The sequence below is a fragment of the Bufo bufo genome, chromosome 8 (assembly GCF_905171765.1).
Source record: "Bufo bufo chromosome 8, aBufBuf1.1, whole genome shotgun sequence".
Taxonomy (NCBI): domain Eukaryota; kingdom Metazoa; phylum Chordata; class Amphibia; order Anura; family Bufonidae; genus Bufo; species Bufo bufo.
Window position 1 is genome coordinate 51367437 of NC_053396.1, and position 22556 is coordinate 51389992.

The window sequence follows — 22556 nt, forward strand, 5'->3', positions numbered from 1 at the left end:
CCTTAGGATACCTGAACATAATCCTTTGATAGCTTTTTATTGGCTTCCCATTAAAGGGGTTCTTTAGGCTTCTTCCAAAAACTGGCCTTTCTTCTAACCTGTGGAAAAAAGATTGTTAATACTTACCTGTCCCTCACTTCAGCGATACTACCATCAACGATGCATTTACACAGGAAGCGAGGTGTTCCGCCAAGATGTGTGCACTTCCTTTACTGTTCAGCTGCATAGCAATAGTAAATGCAGCTGTATGGGAAAAGAAGTTCATACAACCGGTTGGGACCAGGGTAAAAGAGTCCGCAACCTGTGTGAGCACATCAGGGATGGCAGCATTGGCATAGCGTACAAGGTGGTGTTAATCAAACTATCATTCTTCCACAGGTTAGAAGACCATTTTTTTATTAAAGCTTGGAGAACCCCTTAATTAAAGGGGTTATCCAGACTACAAAACATGCCCCCCAATGCCCGGACACCTCATATAGATTATACTTACCCTGCTCCCCCGCACCCCGGCTCCTGATCCCCGCACGGCCGTCACTGCATCTACCCGTAGCATGTATCAAAACATCTGGTGATGGGGGGAGTAACCAATAGCAGGCCGCAACAGGGACGAGCCTCCCTATCGTCACCTGCGATGTTAGTTTAAGTGCACCACATACACACCAACGATACAGGGATTGAAACAAAGTTACATAACCGGAATACCCCTTTAATGGTCAAACAGCAACATGAAAACCAAAGAATACACCAGACAGGTCACGGAGCACTGTTCAATCCATCATCCGAAAATGCAAGGAGTATGGCACAGCTGCAAACCTACCAAGACATGGCCATGCACCAAAACTGACAGCCCAGACAAGGAGAGCACTAACTAGAGAAGCAGCAAAGAGGCACATGGTCACTCCAGAAGAGCTGCAGAGATCCACAGCTCAGGTGAGAAAATCTGTCAACAGGACAACTATTAGTTGTATACTCCATAAATCTAGACTTTATTGAAGAGTGGCAAGAAGAAAGCCATTTTTGAAAGCAAGCCATAATAAGTCCAGTTTGTATTATTAAATATTCAGAAAGGCTCCACCAGCAAACTACTGGAGCTCAGCCTTTCAGTTACCAGCTGAAAGAAAGGAATAAATCAATAGTAATATAGGCTGGCTCACAGTATTTTTGCATAAAATTCTTATTAATGCACTAAATCAAAACAAAAACTGACTTGGTGTCAGCATATCAGCATACATACATAAGTAAATGTGTGAAATAGGTATATAAAGTGCGGAGCTCACGCACAAACCTAAATACCTGGAGTACTCCTAAGAATAAGACCTAATGGCTAGGGTGAGGCTGCAAAGGGTATTCAATTGGACCGCTCAAATGTCCATGGCATAAATGCCGTTTTGCCGGGTGGTTGGAACCAGAAAGGTTCAAAGGCGTCCTTGCTATAATTTCCCACAAGGGAAACTCTTTGTTCAAATGTCGTCTGACAAATAGTGACCGCACTTCCTCCGATCAGCAGTGCTCCACTTACTTGTTACTTCCGGAGCAAGACTTCAGTCCCGTTCGCTCAGCGTCCCACGTGTCCAGCTGAATGGTCGATCGCTGGTTAGTGACGTAGGCGCTTAGAGCCGTCAGGCTAACAGAAGCTGGTGAAGCTGAGCTGAGCTGGTAATTGCCTGAACCTGTCGGACCAGCGGAAGTGGACACAGCAGAGTTGGCCTTGTTTTTGCGGCAACGTTGAATATAACAACACAGGTTTAGTCCACTTTGTGGGTAGTTAGTAGATGGAGTCTTTTGCAGCGGTATGACACGTCTTTCAGTTCTTAGAAAAGATTGAAGAAAAAACCCTCTTCTTGCGTTTTTGAAAAAAAACGCACCGGTAGCCAGGTCCTTATACACACTAGACGCGTTTCGGAAACAAGTTCCTTCCTCAGTAGATAATTATAGAATGCTGAATGCAGACACAAGTCATGGCTTTAAAACCATGACTTGTGTCTGCATTCAGCATTCTATAATTATCTACTGAGGAAGGAACTTGTTTCCGAAACGCGTCTAGTGTGTATAAGGACCTGGCTACCGGTGCGTTTTTTTTCAAAAACGCAAGAAGAGGGTTTTTTCTTCAATCTTTTCCAAGAACTGAAAGACGTGTCATACCGCTGCAAAAGACTCCATCTACTAACTACCCACAAAGTGGACTAAACCTGTGTTTATATATTTAACGTTGCCGCAAAAACAAGGCCAACTCTGCTGTGTCCACTTCCGCTGGTCCGACAGGTTCAGGCAATTACCAGCTCAGCTTCACCAGCTTCTGTTAGCCTGACGGCTCTAAGCGCCTACGTCACTAACCAGCGATCGACCATCCAGCTGGACACGTGGGACGCTGAGCGAACGGGACTGAAGTCTTGCTCCGGAAGTAACAAGTAAGTGGAGCACTGCTGATCGGAGGAAGTGCGGTCACTATTAGTCAGACGACATTTGAACACAGAGTTTCCCTTGTGGGAAATTATAGCAAAGACGCCTTTGAACCTTTCTGGTTCCAACCACCCGGCAAACCGGCATTTATGCCATGGACATTTGAGCGGTCCAATTGAATACCCTTTGCAGCCTCACCCTAGCCATTAGGTCTTATTCTTAGGAGTACTCCAGGTATTTAGGTTTGTGCGTGAGCTCCGCACTTTATATACCTATTTCACACATTTACTTATGTATGTATGCTGATATGCTGACACCAAGTCAGTTTTTGTTTTGATTTAGTGCATTAATAAAAATTTTATGCAAAAATACTGTGAGCCAGCCTATATTACTATTGATTAAGTCCAGTTTGTAGTTTGCCACAAGCCATGTAGGAGAAACAGCAAACATGTGGAAGAACCAAAGTTAAACATTTTGGCCTAAATGCAAAACACTAGGTGTAATACTACACATCACCCTGAACACACCATCCTCACTGAAACTTTGTGGCAGCACCATGCTGTGGGGATGCTTTTCTTCAGCAGGGATGGACGGGGAAGCTAGTCAGAGTTGATGAGAGGATGGATGGAGCTCAATACAGGGGAATCCTGGATGAAAAACTGTTAGAGGCTGCAAAAGACCTGAGACTAGCGCAGAAGTTCACCTTCCTGTAGGACAACAAACCTAAACATACAGTCAAAGCTACAATGGAATGGTTTAGATCAAAGCATATTCATGTGTTAGAATGGACCAGTCAAAGTGCAGACCTAGGGGGGCGTGGCTTGCTCATGGCGGAGTAGGACGCATGGAAGTGAAGCTCTCCCGCCATCTCCACATTTCTCGCTATTCTGACGAGTTTACCTGCCTATCTAAAGTCTAAAATGGGTCGCAAAACAGCCAAGGGGCCTCAGGAGCCCGCTCATCAGCCGGAGGGTTCCGGTATCCACAAGTTTTTTGGCTCACAGACGACCGTTACGGGACCTCCAGAGACGCCCAAGATGGCGACCGGTAGAAGTCTCCCCGCGGCAGATGGTACCACGAGCCCGCCTTCCTCCAACAAGGAGACCAGGAGCCCGGCATCTAGTGCCCCGGACGGGGATTGGGACCTCCGTTCTTATCTACAAGCGCTGCCCACTAGGGAGGACCTGGCGCAGTCGGTTCAGAGGCTGGAGCGGACATACCGTTCTGAGATGGAGACCCTCAAGGGGGAGATTAAGCACCTGGGCGCCAGGGTGGAGGCCTCGGAGAAGACGCAGGAGGCCTTCCACGACCAGCTGGAGGATCAGCATAAGGTACTTTCAGCTCATTCCCAGATCACCCACCTGCTATCTCATATGGATGACCTCGAGAACCGACATCGCAGGAATAACCTGCGGATCCGGGGGGTGGCAGAGTCGGTCCCCATGTCTGAACTGGAGGCGACGATTCAAACCTTCTTTGGTTCTCTGCTAGGGGACTCTGTGTCGCTTCCGGTGGAATTGGATCGCCTTCATAGGGCCTTGGGCCCCAAATCTAATGATGCCTCCAGACCGAGGGATATAGTGTGCAAAGTGCACTATCTTGAGAGCGGCCAGACAGGCGGACACTCTAGAATTAGGGGGGTCAATTAGGGGGGGTCTGCTGTTCAAATACTGCCGGACCTTTCCAGGCGCACTTTACAACTCCGGAGGGCGGTGAGGCCCTTACTCACCCTATTGAAGGAGAAAGATATCTTATATAGATGGGGCTATCCGTTCCAGCTGCATCCCAGGAAAGACGGCAGAACGGCAGTGTTCAGAGACCCGGAGGACCTCCCCAAGTTCCTGGAGATCTTCTCGCTCCCCCAAGTCTCATTTCCGGGGCCTGCGCCATTGCCTCAGAGGGAGTGGTCCGAGGTCTTCCCTAGGGCTTCCAAACAGAGGAAGACGCCTTGACTGTGGGTCTGTCGGTTTAGGGGTCACATCAGTGACGCATTGGCTGATTAATCGGCCGCCTGTGAGAGTACCAGTTGTTGCCCCTCTCTAGAAGGGGGTTACAGTCGGCAGGCTGCCTTGTTATGTTCTTTCATTAGGAGTTGCTCAATGCCAGGGGACTCATGGGGAACAAGAGTTATGTTTCTATGGGGGTATGTTGTTTCCTTATAAAGTATTCAGCAGGGGAGTCGTAGGGATCCAAAGGTTAACAATTGTATATCAGAAGCAGGATGTATTCTTATAGTCTTGTTATTTGAATAGCATATTCTTAGATGTTCACTTATCATATTTCATCTGGGGATGGTAAGGAGGGGCCTTCTTTGCCAAATGGGGCTTCCTCTTCTCCCTAGGTTCTTTGGGCAGTGGATGGGCGTTCTGGTCCACCGCCTAGTGTTACTTATATGTTATATTATTGCCTTGTATTACGAGGGTTTACATGTTTTACGTGTTAGTTTTGTGCTTCCCCCGGTGTGTCTTGTCTTCCCTTGTGTGGTGTTTCTACCCCGTAAATTATGGTATCCATACTCTTCTATGATTATTATTCCACAGCGCTATGTCTTCCATTAAGGTTTGCTCTTACAATGTTAATGGCCTAATGAACCGGTCAAGAGGAACCAGGTCTTATATAACCTCCACAAACAGAGAGTGGGAATCGCCTTTTTACAAGAGACCCACTTTAAAACGGGCCATGTCCCCACCTGTAGAAATAGATACTTTTCCACGTGGGCTCACAGTACTTATGCTGATTCTAAGTCCAGGGGGGTTGCCATAGCCATTCACAAATATGTCCCATGCACCATTCTGGACTCTATCCAGGATGGCCAAGGCCGCTACCTGTTCTTGAAAGTTAATATTGGCTCTAGATTGCTGGTTCTTGCTAACATTTACTGTCCCAACACAGGTCAGAAGGGTTTTTCAGATGCGGCCTTTGCGGCGTTGGAAGACTTTGCGGACGGCATGTTGATTGTCCTGGGCGGGGACATTAATCTCCCTCTGGACGCTAAATTGGACACGTCTTCAGGTGGGTCTTCTATCTCCCCTGGGGTGGCCCGGGGCTTCCAGAGACACCTACACTCGCTCCGTTTGGTGGATGTCTGGTGGGTTCTTCACCCTACGGTGAAGGACTTCACGTTCTTCTCCCTAGCTCACAACTCGTACCACCGCCTAGACTATGTATTCATTTCACACGAACTGTTAGACCTGCGCCCGACAGCAGGGATAGAGCCTGTCCTCTTTTCTGACCATTCGCTGAAGTGGGTTGCTCTGGGTTTGGGGGATCCCACCCGTACGAAGGGCTCTTGGAAGTTAAATGATAACGTGTTGAGGGATAGTGTTTGTGTGGCTGACATTAAAAAGGCTATCTCAGATTTTGTAGAAGTTCACAAGTCGGACCCCTCTAGTTCTACCATTAAGTGGGAGGCTCTTAAATGTGTGATATGGGGTCGACTGATTTCACACGCTTCCAGATTAAAGAAGATGCGCTCCATACAGATTGCCGAGCTGTTACAGAAATTGGTCGAGTTGGAAGGGCGTCATAAGGACAGCCTTGACCTGAGGGTCTATCAGGAGCTGTGTGATGCTAGGACCGCCTTGCGGAAACTCATTGACCAGAAATATTTAGTGGCCAGAGACAAGCTCAAGCGATTATTTTATGGCTTGGGGGATAAGAGTGGTAGGCTTCTGGCTAAGACATTGCGTCCGCGGATGGCCTCTGGTTATATTCAATCCATTAACTGCAGGGTGGGAGGGAAGGTGCATGCTACGGGGGACATACTGAAGGAGTTTCAGGCCTACTATGAGAAGCTGTACAATCTGAAGGGGAAGTACGCAGACCTGGCTCCTGAACTTAAAGCTCAGAAGATCAGACAGTACCTGTCACGGTTGAAGGGGCCTAAACTGTCTGAGGAAAGGGAAGACTTAGAGGGGGAAGGGTCTGAGCAGGAGATTCAGGGGGTCGTGAAACAGCTAGAGGTGGGTAAGTGTCCGGGCCCGGATGGGTTCACACCACGTTTTTACAAAAAATTTCTGGACGAGGTGACAGGTCCTCTGAAGGATATGTGTAATTCCATTGTAAAGGGCACTCGGTTCACGGCGCAGGCCCTGATGGCACACATCTGCATACTCCCTAAACAAGGGAAGGACCCTTCGGTTTGTAGTAACTACCGACCAATTTCTTTAATTAACATAGATGTAAAGATATACGCTAAAATTATAGCTAACAGACTGAAGGTCCATATACCTTCCCTGATAAACGCAGATCAAGTGGGGTTTGTACCCGGTCGGGAATCGAGAGACAATACTATTAGATCCCTAGCACATATTGCAAGGGCTTCGGCCACCAACTCGCCTCTATGCTTACTCTCAGTCGACGCGGAGAAGGCTTTTGACCTCGTCGACTGGGATTTCCTGAGAGAGACCTTGAAGGCATTTGGCCTTGGTCCTAACATGTTGCTTAGGATAATGGCTCTTTATCATAAGCCAAGAGCCCAGGTGAGGGTGAATGGTGCGTTATCATCCCCTTTTGAGATCCACAACACGACTCGGCAGGGGTGCCCTCTATCTCCTCTGCTATATATTCTGGTCATGGAGTTTCTAGCAAGGGCGCTTAGGGCTAATGCGTCCATACGGGGTCTCGGTTTTGGATCCCTAGAATCTAAAATTGCCATTTACGCAGATGACCTATTAATCTATTGCTCCGACCCGGTGGTCAGCTTACCGAACATTGCGAGTGAGTTTTCTTTATTTGGGGATTTAAGTAACTTCAAAGTGAACTTCCATAAGTCCAAGATCTGGAATGTCACGGTTCCACACACTACTGTACAATCCTTGAGACAGGCTTTTCCATTTCAATGGAGGACGGATAGCATATCTTATCTGGGTGTGTCTATCCCATCCCGACTTAAGGACCTGTATCAGTTGAACTTTGCCACACTGCTGTCAGAGATTAGGAGAGACTTATCTGCCTGGAAACGGGAGTCCTTCTTACCACAGAGCGGCGATCCTTGCGTATATATTGGATTGGTTTCATGGTGGGGCTTCTAAACGGTGGGTTAGCTTTGAGAAGAGCGAGGTTGGTGAACCACCTCAGAATCTTCTATGGGTACCTAAATCTTTGCGTAGTAGTAGGCTCCCGTTCCTCACGGCAGGTGTTCTTTAGGTGTGGGACAGTTGTGCAGTTCCATCGGGGTGTACGTCCTTTCCGGGTCCTATGACGCCCATATTTGATAACCCTAGCTTCCCGTTGGGAGTGGAGCGGGGGAGATATTGGGAATACGCAAGGAGGAAAATGTTAGAGTGTATCAGCTGGTAACGAAGACCTCCGTTCGCCCTTTGGACTCTTTCCCGGGACGAAGTGAGAGGGGGCTTGGATACTGTATAATGGGGTTAAGAATTTAATTTTATCCTTGGGCCCGATCGCTACTTTATCCAGGGCCCTGTCATCCTTTGAGGCACTATGCATGCAAACATCCCTGCCTTCTCATTTGGTGTCTCTGGTGTATGGACTGCTCCAGGAGAGTGATGGACCTCCCTCTTCCTTGCCCTATGTTCGGGCGTGGGAGAAAGAACTAGGCAGGGGATTCTCTGCAGAACAATGGGTTAAGGCATTTACACTGTCTCACAAGTCCTCCATATGTTGCGGGCTGCAGGAGAAAAATTACGAGATCCTCTGCAGATGGTATAGGACTCCTGCCGTCTTGCACTCCTTTTACCCGGCTTGTTCAAATATGTGCTGGAGATGTGAGGGAGGGGTTGGCACGATGTCCCATATTTGGTGGCAGTGCCCAAAAATAGTTCCTTTTTGGACAGCATTGAATGATCTATATAATCAGGTAACAGGTGCAACGTCCCGTTGGACTCTGGAAGAGGCTTTGCTATCGATGGTTCCAGGTTCCATTCGGTTAGCAAAACGGGGCCTCCTGAGATTTTTTGTACAGGCGGTGGTGCCGAGGCACTGGAAGTCTCGGGATGCCCCACATGTGAGGGAATGGCTGGAGACGTTCGAAAATATACGTAGGATGGAGGAATTAATTGCAGAGGATGAAGGGGGGGACCAGAAGTATTTTAAATTATGGACGCCATGGCTTCTTTTTAAGGGGTCTCAAGCGTTTCATGATTGGCTGGAGCGGGCCAGTAATTCTCCAGTTGCTCTAGGATGACTAAGTATGGTTTCATGTTGGGATACCTTCCTTCTCAGTCTTTCCCCTTATGTGTCTTGTGTGTATTGTCTTGGTCTGTCTTGTCTCTGTATGTCTTGTCTTGTTAGGTCTGCACGTGTACTATGGGTCAATTATTCCTGTAATGGCGGGATACTACTATGAATAGGTCTTATTAACCGTGTTCAGTAGCCAAACGGCCAATATTTTGATGTGCATTCCGCAATGTAATTGTACATGATGTTTTATCTATTTGTGCGTTCATCCTTAATAAAAATGATTGAACAACAAAGTGCAGACCTAAATCCCATTGAGAACCTCTGGGATAAGCTGAGTCACCGTGTAGAGGCTCGTAACTCTGTACCCCAAAACCCCTGAAGTCGCATGTCATGTCTCAGCAGACAATAAGTCGACTTGTGAACAGCATGAGACGTCTTTGTCAAGCTGTACTTGATGCTCAAGGCCACATGACAAGTTATTGAGACATTGACTTTTTTGTGGGGTTTACCCACCACTCTTGTTGGCTTTTGTTTCAATAAATTGTTTGAAATGAGGAAATCATCATTGCATGCTTCTACTTAAATGCGCTACTTTTCATGATATAATATCATTGTAGCGTGAACTTTTTATATTTTCCATAAATTTCACCCAAAAGCCAAATATCCCCAACTTTTTGTGAGTAGTGTATATGTAGCCTATGACTACTTTTAGCTTTGTGGTGCTACTATGGCAGAGCCAGCGACGGTGGAGCCCATATTTACTTTACAACAGGAGATCAGAACGACAGAGAAACATTGCTTACATAATTTATACCCCTAAGGAAGATAGTTATCCAACATTCATATCACCTACAGTATATACAAATAGCAAATGCCCCATTGAAGTTAGAGCATGCCTCCAGCCAAATTAGGAGGTTGTGCACTTTGGTTTAATGTAATAGCAACATTCTTGTATTTTAGCTATAAAGAGATTTACAGTGTATAAACTTAAATGTGAGTCTGTCACCATGTTTTAAACTAATTATATAGCTCTGTGGGAGGCAGCTATATAACACTGTTGGTACCTGGCTTTAGTTTTTCAGAGTCTCCAAAGTGGCAAAAACTATGTTTTAAAGATATGCTAATTACCTATCGCACGTGTCCAGGGGTGTCGAGTGTGCTGCAAATGCCCTGTGCTCCCTGCCTTACTGGCACCAGTCTCCTCTCCTCTGTATCGTCTGGCCATCCTTGTATTCTTGCGCCGTCATTTTCGTCTTCATTCATAATCCAGCGCCTGTGCGCTTCACCGCCGGGCCTGGCATGCACAGTACATTGCCCACTGTTGGCAGAGGCATACTGATATGCAGTGCGCATGCGCCGGTTACTGGGCCCCTGGGATTAATAACCAGTGTGAAAACTGCAGGATTTTATGGTTTTAGTTTAAATATAGTTATTGATATGGAAAATGAAAAATAACATCACCAAAAATTTTTACAACATATGTTAAACATAAAATTGTGATTTACACAATAATTACACATTCCCTTTAAATTATACAGTAGAGGACAAGTTAGTACATTGAGTAAAAGTGAATTACATTTTTGAACACTGATTTTGTAGATTGTTAGAATTAGGGCTCATGCACACGACCGTTGGCTGTTTTGCGTTCCGCAAATTGCAGATCTGCAAAACATGAATACCGGACGTGTTAATTCCGCATTTTGTGGAATGGAACGGCCGGCCCCTAATAGAACTGTCCTTACCTTGTATATAATGCGGACAAGAATAGGACATGTTCTATAATTTTGCAGGCAGCACAGAACTGACAAACGGATGCAGACAGCATACAGTTTGCTGTCCACAAATCATTGAAGTGAATGGGTCTGGATCCAACCAGATGCAGATGATCAGATGCGGACAAAAAATAAGTTTGTGTGCAAATGCCCTTAGTTATGCTGTTAGGGGTTCATAAATGAATCACAGCGTGTTCCTTACATTTGTGTGCTTGTGATCCTCTTTACCTTGACTTGTATAACTAGTTTTTATGCTTTCTAGCCTAGCATAGATGATGGTAAGACTTCTTCCACCTCACAGCTGGACTCCGAGAGCAAGTGTCCTACAGATGATAACAGGGGAACACCAGATACTGAAGCTGCAGGTAAAATACTAATTGATATTTGCTTTTGAGTGCAAATGTTGACCCAAAAATAAGGCCACTTTCATATATGGCAGATTTGTTGCAACAAAGTACAAAAAAAGATTGTAGGGCATGGTACAAAATTTTTAAATTGCTGCCCTGTATACCATGCAGAGAGTACCTCTGTCCACAGCAATTTTGCCTCAGATTGGGTTCCTTCACACAATTTTGTTTATAAAAAAAAAAAAAAAAAAACATATGACTTGATCAGCGTTTCTGTACCCATTTTGAGGCATTTTTGGCCATATAGTGTTTTAGCACCTGATGTTTTTTGCATGCCTGTTTTTTTAGATTAAAGAATGTGTCCACCTGTGATGTCACTTTATCTGTAGAGCTGTATCGGGGAAAAAAGCATTGATAAAAAAAAAGCCATTATTACGCAACACTGCACTTTTTTTTTTTTGAAAGTGCAAATTAAAACGGTTGAGGTATATGGGAGAAAAACTCCAAGCAATGATAGGGAAACAAAACCTTGAGGATAACCAAAAAACACATTTGGTATTGTCGTGTCCAAAAATGCCTTGACTATTAAAATATATAATAATCTATTGTAATGTAAAAAATAAATAAATAAAAATGTCTGAATCGCTTCATCTCCCAAAAACATTTTTAAAATACTGTTCAAAAGTCATATATAACCCAAAATGGTATTAATAAAAACTGCAGCTAAACCTGCAAAAATGAAGGCTTACACAGCTTTGTAGATGTAAGTATAAAAAAAAGTTGTGGGTGTCAGAATATGAAGAAAACTATAAAAAAAAGTGGTATTACTGTAGTCTTACTGACCCACATAACAAAGTTAAAGGGGTTTTCCGATATATTTTTTAACTAATGACCTATGATCTGGATAGGTTAGCAGTATCTGATCCGTAGGGGGCCGATACCTGGGAACCCATGCCAATCAGCTGTTTGTGAAGGCACTGGCACTTGCAGTAGTGCCGCGGCCTTCTCTCAGCTTTTCCTAGGCCATGTGACTTCATGTTAATTGGTCACATGGCCTAAGCGCAGCTCAGCCCATTGAACTGAGCTGCGATACCAATGTCACTGCGATGGCACTGTGCTTGGTGAGCAGAAAGAAGGCTGGTTTCCAGAATAAACATCCAATATGTTTCTCTGCTCAAAAGCTTTTGTTTGCGGTCACCTCCTCTAATTGGTGCAGAAACAACCTCCACGCCCTGCACAGAAAACGCAGAGATGTCGCCCTTGTGAACAGTGGCAAAATGCATTGTTGCCGCTGAAACATTCCGAGACATAAAATGAGGGACATCACTTAAATGCATTCCATTTTATGTCTCGGAATGTTTCCGCGGCAACAATGCATTTTGCCACTGTTCACAAGGGCGACATCTCTGCGTTTTCTGTGCAGGGCGTGGAGGTTGTTTCTGCACCAATTAGAGGAGGTGACCGCAAACAAAAGCTTTTGAGCAGAGAAACATATTGGATGTTTATTCTGGAAACCTGCATACCGAAGGGTCTAAACAGAAAATATGATCTAACTTTGCAGTATATGTAGTTCATCAGTATATGATTTCAAATGCACAATATTGAATTGCTGCCTCCCCGCCCATGTGTTCTTGGTTGGACTTCCCATCTAATCCAGGAACACCTGGGCTTGGGATGTAACCTCAATTAGAGAAAGAGGAGGAACCCATTTGTGTTGTATATAAGTATCTGTTTTTAGTGCACTATGTATTGTCTTGATGAAGGGCTCAATACCATAGCCCGAAACGCGTCACAAATACTTTGTGTCTCTCCATGTGATGTATGTTGGATCTTAAACTTTGAAAGCCAAATAAAGAACAATTATTTTATACGTCAGAAGCTGGAATCGACCCTTTGTTTTTGGACAGATCTTATAAAGATATACTGTAACGCATGTCTGAGGCATGGGAGGAAGACAGCCATGATTCCCACACTTATTCGTAAGTAGAAAATGTGTCAGTACGAATAGATGACATCCTTTCGCACTGGAGAATTTTATTAATTCTATCCAGTACTGCTTGAAAGCTGAGCGAATTGGAGCGCCATTTAAAAGCAATGTGTATTCTAGCTGCCAGCAGTATGAATTGGGATAGTTTGAATCTGGCATACGTCAGCGAGTAGGGTTTATCACCCAATAAACATAGAGGTAGCGTCATTGGGTAGTTACATTTTAGTATTGTTGAAAGCAATTTTGTTGTCTGGGCCCAAAAACGTTTGACAACTGGGCAAGACAACCAAATATGTAGCATTGATCCCTCTTCATCACAACCCCTGAAGCACTTAGGAGAAACCTCTGGGTAAATACGGTGGAGTCTGGCGGGTACCATATATGTTCTGTGGAGGATCTTAATTGAGGTTTCTGCTAGTGAGAGTCTGGGATCTTTGATACCACTTGGAGGATGGGTATTCCTGTTGCAGATCTTCCTCCCATGCTTTCATATAAGGTAACTTATCACCTTCAGGAAGGGTGCTAAGTGACCCATAAATCCGTGATAATAAACCTTGTCTGTATAGTGAGTAAGTAATAAATCACTCAAACGGGGTAAATTCTACAGCTTGATTAGGTGTTTGTACGGACCTTAAGAAAGAAAACACTTGATTCATATGAAGGTATTCCCTGACAGGAGGGGAGTATTTTTCTTTAAAGTCCGTAAGAGAGATTAATTTGCCTCTAACTAAGAATCTGTGCAATGTACAGAGACAATTAGTTAGCCATCAGGTGAGGTTGGAGACCCGGGGGAAATGTGGGGTTCCCTAGCAGGTACATTAGAGGAGATGGTCTGGATTGTAGTGCATGTTTGAATCTGACCGATCTCCAGAGTATCAGTGAGTAATACGACAGGAGGGAGTTAGAGCGTAGGGAGTGCGGAATATGGTCCATATTCCAAATCAGGGCTCTCCAAGTACAGGGGGTAAGTACTGTTGGAGTTCTCTATCGCGATCCACAGAGGGTGCATCTTTGGGTCCAGGTGAGTTAGGAACATTTGGGCTAATCTAGCTGCTTTATAGTACTTCACAAAGTCTGGGACTGATAGCCCTCCTAGTGATTTGTGCCTGCACATGGTTACTTTAGCTGGCGTTTATGTGCCCAAATGAACCTAAGTACATCTCTTTGAATAGATCTTAGATCCTTTATGGAAATTGGAACTGGAAGGGCTCTAAATAGGTATAGTAGTCTCGGTAGGATTACCATTCTAAAAATGTTTATCCTACCCACCCATGAAATCTGAAGTGATTGCCAGGATATCAAATCTTGACGAATCTTTCGGTATATTGGTAGGTAATTTATTTTATAAGTTGCTTCAAGAACATTTGGCAGCGATACCCCTAGGTAAGAAATGTGTTGAGGTTTATATTGGAAAGGGAATTTCTGTAGTAATAATGCTTTAGTTGTGGTGGGGATGTTAAATAGTAGCATTTCAGATTTGGTATGGTTAATTGCAAGGCCTGAGGTCTTAGTGAAGGAGTCTAAAAGTTTTAAAAGGGAGGGGAAGGATATGATGGGATTGGTAATAGATAATAGTAAACCGTCGGCAAAGAGACTTAGTTTAAATTCAGTCCCCCCAATTGATAATCCTTTGATGTCATTGTGGGATCTTATGTGATTAGCTAGGGGTTCAATGGCTAGGGCAAACAGCGCAGGGGAGACGGACACCCCTGCCTCGTTCCTCTTTCAATCAGGATAGGGGAGGCCAATGTGGTAGGGAGTTTAAGATTGGCTTCTCGTTTGGAATAGAGTGCTTGGATAGCCATAAGGAAGGGACCCCTAATTCCCATAGTGGAGAGGACTTTATAGAGATATGGCCAGGTGACAGTATCAAAAGCCTTCTCAATATCTAGTGCCAGAAGGGCTAATGGGGTCTTGGTTGTATTAGAAGTTTGTATGATTTCATGATTTTCCTAATATTGTCAAGTGCCTCTCTTCCCGGGATAAATCCTACTTGATCTTTGTGGATAAGATCTGGAAGTAGTCTATTGAGTCTACTTGCTAGTATCGAGGTAAAAAGTTTGTTGTCTATATTCAGTAATGAAATTGGCCTATAGTTAGATGGGAGTAAAGGGTCTTTGTTAGGCTTGGGTATAACCGTAATTGTAGCTTTAAGGAATTCTTCAGGGGGTGCAGACCCTTGCATTAGTTGGTTGCAATAATTTGTAATATGGGGAGTAAGTATAGGGGCCAGTTTCTTATAGTAGAGGGCAGTGTATCCATCTGGCCCTGGGGCTTTGCCCAATTTGAGGGACTTAATGGCGTGTTCCACTTCCTCTACTGAGACTGGTTTGCACAATTCCGACTGTGATGCTGGGGTCAATACAGGTAAACTTATTGATGATAGGAAGTCATTATCCTGGAAGCCAGAGTTTCCTCTAGGGTCAGAATAGAGTTGTTCGTAGTATTTGTGGAATGCTTTATAGATGCAATCTGGATTAGAGGTGACTCGACCTGATCGAGTGCGTATTTGGAATACTTGGTTAATCCTTTGCTTTGCTTTAAGTTGGCTAGCTAGGAATTTATCTGGCTTGTTGGCATATCTATAATAGAAGGAGCCTGTCCAGTGAAGGGCTTTCTCCGTATTATTAGTGAGGATCATATTTAGTTGTTGTTTTACATCTTTTATGGCTTTTAAGAGGTATAGTGATGGAGATCTCAGATGAGCCCATACCAGCTTACTCAATTTGGATTCTAGGCCAACTTGGGTCTGGGTTCGTTCCCGTTTTCGTCTGGAAGCAATACTTATCAATTTGCCCCTAATATATGCCTTATGCGTTAACCATAACATCATAGGTTCAGTTTCAGGGGTTGCATTATCAGCGAAGAAATTGGAAAGGTCTTCCTGTAGTTGGGTGAGTATAGTAGGGCGAGTCAGGAGGGATTCATTTAATCTCCAGAGTGGCGGAGTGTAACTTTGACTGGGTACTGTAAAATCCGAAATGACCATATCATGGTCTGACCAGAAAGACACTACATGTCTGGAATAAGACACATAAGGGAGGAGGGATGTGGATGCTAGAATCATGTCAAAACGGGAGTAAAGTTGATGGGCTGGAGAGTAGTATGTGTAACTCCTTTGCGGGCCATTATATTCCCTCCAGGTATCAGCTAAGAAGAGGGATTGTAAGACGTGATTAATCTTGTTTGTCTGGGCCATAGGGCGTGGGGTTGTGGGGGGAGCTGAACGGTCTAATACAGGGTGGAGAACAAAATTTTAATCCCCACACCATATTATTTTTTGGTATGAGTGATTCGATTACCCTACTCATGCTCTCCAAAAAGGTAATGGGATCCTTAGTAGGAGCGTAAGTATTAACCAGACATAGAGTTTCCTCCTTGTAAGTCCCCACTAAAATAACATATCTCCCATTTGAATCAATATGTGAGTGAGTGAGTGACAATTAGGGGGAAGGAGTTTTTCAGCAGCGTGATTACTCCTCTGCATTTTGATGTGAAGGTAGATGAATAATAGCTTGTATATTGTTGGTGGAAGTACTGTGGGTGGGAGGTAGGGGTGAAATGCGTTTCCTGCAAACAGATGACGTCAGGCGTATGTTTCAGGTATATAGAAAAAGCTGTCTTTCTCTTCCTAGGGGAATTGAAACCCCTCACATTATGAGTTAACAGCTTACACATAGTGAAGATTTAGGAGGTGTTCTTACTATTAGGATAACGCCCGACGTCATCTGCTCCCAGACACGCCTCCTGCTCAATGATCTGTACTGTCACAGTATCCCAAGTGGTATTCATATGTATAGTCTCCAAGAAAAAAACAATAACATAAACAAACGTTAAAAGGACATAATTGAACATAAAGAGGTATAATGAGCTGTTAAGCCCAAAACAACAAACAGATGTAGATGGGACAGGTGGGGAGAGAATCAGCCATAAGATGGCCAACAAAACCCTTCCACATAAACCCAGGGTTGGGGTCAACATGGAAATCCGCATCGCCGATTCCCTGTAATAAAGTAACATAGCCTTGTGAACATTTCTAGGTCATACTACAAGAGACCCATAAGGTTTAGATCATCATAGAGGCAAACGGCCCCGTTAACATGTTGGTTATGATGCAAGAGTTATGGGAGGTTCAGGTGATCCTCGGTCTGTTCGGACCATTAGAGGCTCAGGTAACTTTGGTCCAGACTCTCGCTGGTCGTTGTGGCATCGGCGAGGAGGTTGACGATGCTTGAAAGTCATAGTGTATCCCAGCCCGCTGCAGTGCTTCAAGTCCCTCTGACAGTGAGTTCCAAGTCTGCTAGCTGTGCTTCGTGGGAATTAATGTCTTCACTGTCACGGCCCAAGGCATCTGAGAAGTCATCGGTTCTTGTCTCTAGTTCCGAGACTCTGTTCCCTAGATCTTATATCTGGCGGGAAAATTCAGAGACTGCTTGGGATAACTCTGATCGAAACAGGGCTGCTATATTCTTATGTAAGTCATCCTGACCTGTGCAGCGTTCAGCAATGTCCGGCATGGGCCCGCCATCACACGAGGAGGCAGGGCTGGCTGGTTCTGTAGTTGCGTCCGCCATTTTGTCTTATTCCAGACATTTAGTGTCTTTCTGGTCAGTCATCTTCGGGGTCCCTTGCATTGATTTTAAGGCTTAGTGGAGCCCAATAAAGGCGCTGATATAAGGGCTATTTTTGCTTGCGGTGTGGAGCTCACTGAAGCATGTCCCCCTCGTGAGCCACACGCATGCGCCCTCCTCCCGGACGTTCACTTTAAAGGGGTTGTCCAAGTTATATTTATTGATGACCTATCCTCAGGATAGGTCATCAATATCAGATTGGCTGGGGTCCAACACCCGGCACCCCGGCCGATCAGATGTTTGAAGAGAAGGCGCGCGCCGTGCCAGCGCTGCCTCCTCTTCACTGTTTACCTTCTCACCATTGCATCTGCAGTGGTGAGCAGGTGTAATTACACCCAAGCCATCCTATTCATTTCAATGGGATGGATCGCTCCTATACAAGTGTATAGGAGCGATCCGACCCATTGAAATGAATGGGACGGCTTAGGTGTAATTACATCTGCTCACTGCTGCAGATGCAACGGCTAGAAAGTAAACAGTGAAGAGGAGGCAGCGCTAGCACGGGGCGCGCCTTCTCTTCAAACAGCTGATCGGCCAGGGTGCCGGGTGTTGGACCCCAGCCAATCTGATATTGATGACCTATCCTGAGGATAGGTCATCAATAAATATAATTTGGACAACCCCTTTAATGGCAGTCGAACCTGAAAAACCTTCAGGTCATATTTGCAGCCACCAAATACTTACTAGAAATGCACAAATAGTCCAACAACATGGACAGTAACATACCAGATGGGGATCAATGACAAAAATTCCCACAAAAAATATGTATTTTAATCAGGGCCCATTTTTATTCGTCTAAAAGGGAAAAAATGTGCCCTGCTGGAGCCTAGAAATTTTTTATTTTAGGCCACGGGAGTACAAGCCCCAAAAATTAGGCATTCACCTGACAGAAAAGAACAAGTGATTATGTGGCTGGAGGTATATTAAACGGTCAGTGGATAACAATTTTACTGTAGGCCAGTACAGGCCCCAAAAATTAGGCATTCACCTGACAGAAAAGAACAAGTGATTATGTGGCTGGAGGTATATTAGGCGGTCACTGAATAACAATTTTACTGTAGGCCAGTGAAGTACAGGCCCGTTTCGGCTAGAACAGCCTTTTTCGAACTGTGTAAAATACAGAAATATAATCTATCAGCATATAGGTAAATCAACATAATGAATAATAATAATAATAAAGTAATAGATATCAAGTACAAGCAAGTTGGACATAGATCGGCGTGGAGACAAAAAGTCTCTCCAGATGTTGGCGAAAAGTCCAGAGGCAAGATGAGGAACGGCATCTTTGTGAATGGTGGTTAAGGAAATGCATCATGCATGAAGGTACATCCAATAAAATTTATCAAATATATCAGGGTAAATGTAAGGTACGTAAATAGAAACCAATATCACAGAGGAAATAGCATATTAAACAGAATAACATTGTAATAATAGTGGGGTAAATAGGTAAGAATGGCCATGAAAGGAAACAATTGTAGGTAAACAGTGTTCGGATGGAATTCCGGATTGCATACAGTTAGTGGATTCAAAATGTAGAGATTAATGAATGGGTACGAGGAGGTAATCGAACTACAGTGAGGCAATGGGTAAAACCGATGTCTGTATTGGTGAGAATAGGTGGAGAGTCACAAATAGAGCTGGAAGACTAAGGTGGAAGCATGAGTGATTTAGATAAAGCTCTGGACTTCGTAGTCCCTGTTAAGGCCTTTTGGTTCTAGGCAGTCTAATTTATGTATCCAAAAAGCTTCTCTTTTTTTGAGTTGTATGATGCGGTCGTGTCCACGTCTGTGTGGTGGGATATGTTTGATTACTTGAAATCTGAGCTGAGAGATATTGTGACCCGCATGATGGAAATGGAATGGGACTGGAAAAAGGAGATTCTGACGTCTGATGGTTGATTTGTGTTGGCACACTCGGTCTCTAATTTTCTGTGTGGTTTCTCCGATATAGATCTTACCGCAAGGACATTTCAACAGGTAGATAACAAATGAGGAATCGCACGTAAAAAACTCTTTAATGGGAAAACGATGTCCAGACTGCGGATGGTGAAAATGAGTACCTTTTTAGAATGTTAGAGCATTGGAAACAGTGGAGACATGGTCTTTGGTGTGCTCAAGAATCTCTATTTGGGTATATTTAGTAATGGGCCAATGTCAGCTTTAACTAAATGGTCTCTAAGGTTTTTAGGTCTATGGGTACAAGCGAGAATAGGATTTTTGAATTCCTGTACATTAGGAAATGCCTTCTGTAGTAAGGGACAGTGATTACGGATGCTATTTAGGACTTTGTTGATGCTCGGATGGTATGTGTGCACAAATGGAATACGGGCTAAGTTAGTCTTAGTTGGCCGGGGGCTCGTGGGACTAGTATCTATGAGGATATGTTCAGGGTAACCACGTTCCCTAAATCTGACTCTCATTTCCGCGAGACGGATCTCACGTTGTGAACTGTTGGATACGATCCGTTTTAGACAAGAGTATTGTGAATTTTGTACTGAGGGAATAAAAGCTGGTGTAATGTAAGAGATTATTGCAGTCTGTTGTTTTCCTGAAGAGATCAGTGGTCAGTGTGCCTGCGGGTGTTATGATGACTGTCGTATCTAGAAAACTGATGGATGTGATGTCAGAATGAATAGTAAATTGGAGTTCGGGGTAAATGCTGTTGAGGAAGTTATGAAATTCAATGAGCGACTCGACTGGACCCCTCCATATGCAAAAAATGTTGTCAATGTATCGCTTCCATAGGAGCGCATGATCGATGAAGTGAGAGTTAGGATAAATATATGTATCTTCGAATTCTGCCATGTAACAATTTGCATATGGAGGGGCCACGTTGGTCCCCATCGCGGTCCCCTGGCATTGTAAATAAAACGTATCCTCGAATAAAAAGAAATTGTTGGTAAGAACCAATTCAAGGATGTCCATGTAGAAAGATATGGTATCGGGATTAGAGAAATTTGATTGGAGACATTTAAAAACTGCCTGGAGGCCCTTGTGGTGTTGTATAGAGGTGTAAAGGCTGGCAAGGTCCCAGGTGACTAGGATGCTGTCTGATGGTAATGAGGGAAAATCATGAATGATCTCCAGGAATTCTGAGGTATCCAATATGAATGATCTTGTCTTTTTTACGAATGGTGTAAGGGATTTTTCCAAGAGGATTGATAACGGTGATAGGAGTGAATTGGTAGATGTGACAATGGGTCGGCCAGGGGGGTGGTGTAAATCTTTGTGGATTTTTTCGGTAGGGTGTAAAGAACCGGAATGACTGGGTTGCTATTAGTGAGGAACGTGAGGGTAGCGTCATCAATGATATTCAATGTACAATAGTGGGTGATGACCTTATGAATTTTATCTCTAATTATGGGTGTAGGGTCGGAGCTGAGTTTTTGGTATACCGTTTCGTCCTGTAATTGGCGGTAAATTTCCGCCTTGTATTGGGCTTTGTCAAGGAGAACAACTGCTCCCCCTTTATCAGCTAGTTTAATAATGATGTTTTTCTCCTTGCGGAGGGAAGTAAGTGCCTGTCATTGTGTTGTGTCTAAGTTGTTTTGGAATTTGTATTTGCCTGTGGACAGGTCTTTCTTAAATTGAGTGACATCTTTTTGTACGAGTGAGATGAATGTTTCTATCGCAGGTTTGTTTTTGGGCGGTGTGTAGTGGCTCTTGTTCCTTAGTTCCAGGCTGCTAATAGAAATCTGTGGGCTAGGAGAACAAGAAGTGGTCCGAGTTAATTCCTTTTGTTCCGCGAAGTGTGCTTTTTGGCAAATGTTCCTAAAAAGTCTGCAGAGGTCTAAGTCCAATTGGAAAGAGTCCACTTGGACCGACGGGCAGTATGACAGGCCTTTTTCAAGAAGGGCCATCTCAGCTGGTCCCAATGTGTGTGATGAAATGTTCACAACTAACGATGATACCTAGGATCTTGTTGTGATGGGTCCACGAGCGGTCGTGGCTGGTCCTCCTCAGTTCCCGCGTCATCCTCTGGAAAAACGTTGAGTCTGGGCATCTGATTGAGTCTGTGGGTCACTATTCACACTTGAATGGGACGACTCTCTTGATTGGGAGCGGTGTCTTGGTCTGTAGAAAGGTGGTTGGTTGTTGTCAGGCCACTTGTAGACTCTGTTGAGCCTGTAATCTTCGGCATCACAAAGGAATTTATTCCGTTTTGTAATCTCTATTTCTTTTCTGTGATTTTGGAGTGTGGATTCAATTTTTGTTTGTAGTTGGCGAAGTTCTTCGGATGGTAGGATTGCTATAAGCTGATCTTCGATAGTCTTTATTTCCGTCTGGGTTTTGGTAATGGCTTCTTGTATGACAGTCAGTGCCATCAGATCGAATGAACACTTGTTCAAAACCCTTTCAAATTTTTTGCAAAATTCAGGCTCATCTTTAAAAAACGTAGGCCTCGTGCGGATCCTGAGGCCGCTGGGTATCCGTTGGACTTTCAGTTATTCGGCCAACGTGACACAATGCAATTCATAATTCATCAGCCTTCGGGACTCTCTTTCAAGATCCCTTGATTTAAATTCCGGGTTTGCAGGAAATCTCCTGAGATGTTAACTTGGGAAAGCATAGAGGTAATCTCACCTTGAGCAAAGGAGAGAGTTCCACTTGCCATTGTGTTGTAGTAGGTGCTCAAAAACCGGTTAGGGAAAAACTTGATAGAAGAATCAACCAGTCTGGCACACTTGATGCTGCTGCGTGGAGTCGGGATCCTACCCCGTCGTCTAGAACATCAAAAAACTCCAGCAAATGCGTTGATATAGTGTTTATTGTAGTGCGGCAAAGTACATTTCATGTTGTGACGTTTTGGCTAGAACAGCCTTTTTCAAACTGTGTAAAATACAGAAATACAATCTATCAGCATATAGGTAAATCAACATAATGACATAGTAATAGATATCAAGTACAAGCAAGGTGGACATAGATTGGCGTGGAGAGAAAAAGTCTCCCCAGATGTTGGCGAAAAGTCCAGAGGCAAGATGAGGAACGGCATCTTTGTGAATGGTGGTTAAGGAAATGCATCATGCATGAAGGTACATCCAATAAAATGTATCAAATATATCAGGGTAAATGTAAGGTACGTAAATAGAAGCCAATATCACAGAGGAAATAGCATATTAAACAGAATAACAGTAGTGTAAATAGGTAAGAATGGCCATGAAAGGAAACAATTGTAGGTAAAAAGTGGCTGGAGGTACATTAGGCGGTCACTGAATAACAATTTTACTGTAGGCCAGTGGAGTACAGGCCCCAAAAATTAGATATATTCACTTGCC

At 44.2% G+C, this 22556-nt stretch overlaps 1 protein-coding gene across 1 annotated transcript in view; it reads left to right on the plus strand.

Annotated features, from left to right (window-relative positions):
• The window catches only part of DRP2 (dystrophin related protein 2), a 406196-nt gene that overhangs the window by 325904 nt on the left and 57736 nt on the right, over nt 1-22556 (plus strand). The window contains exon 21 of the mRNA XM_040405377.1: nt 10579-10681. Within this exon, the coding sequence (XP_040261311.1) occupies nt 10579-10681 (103 nt within the window). The remainder of the gene's footprint in view (nt 1-10578; nt 10682-22556) is intronic.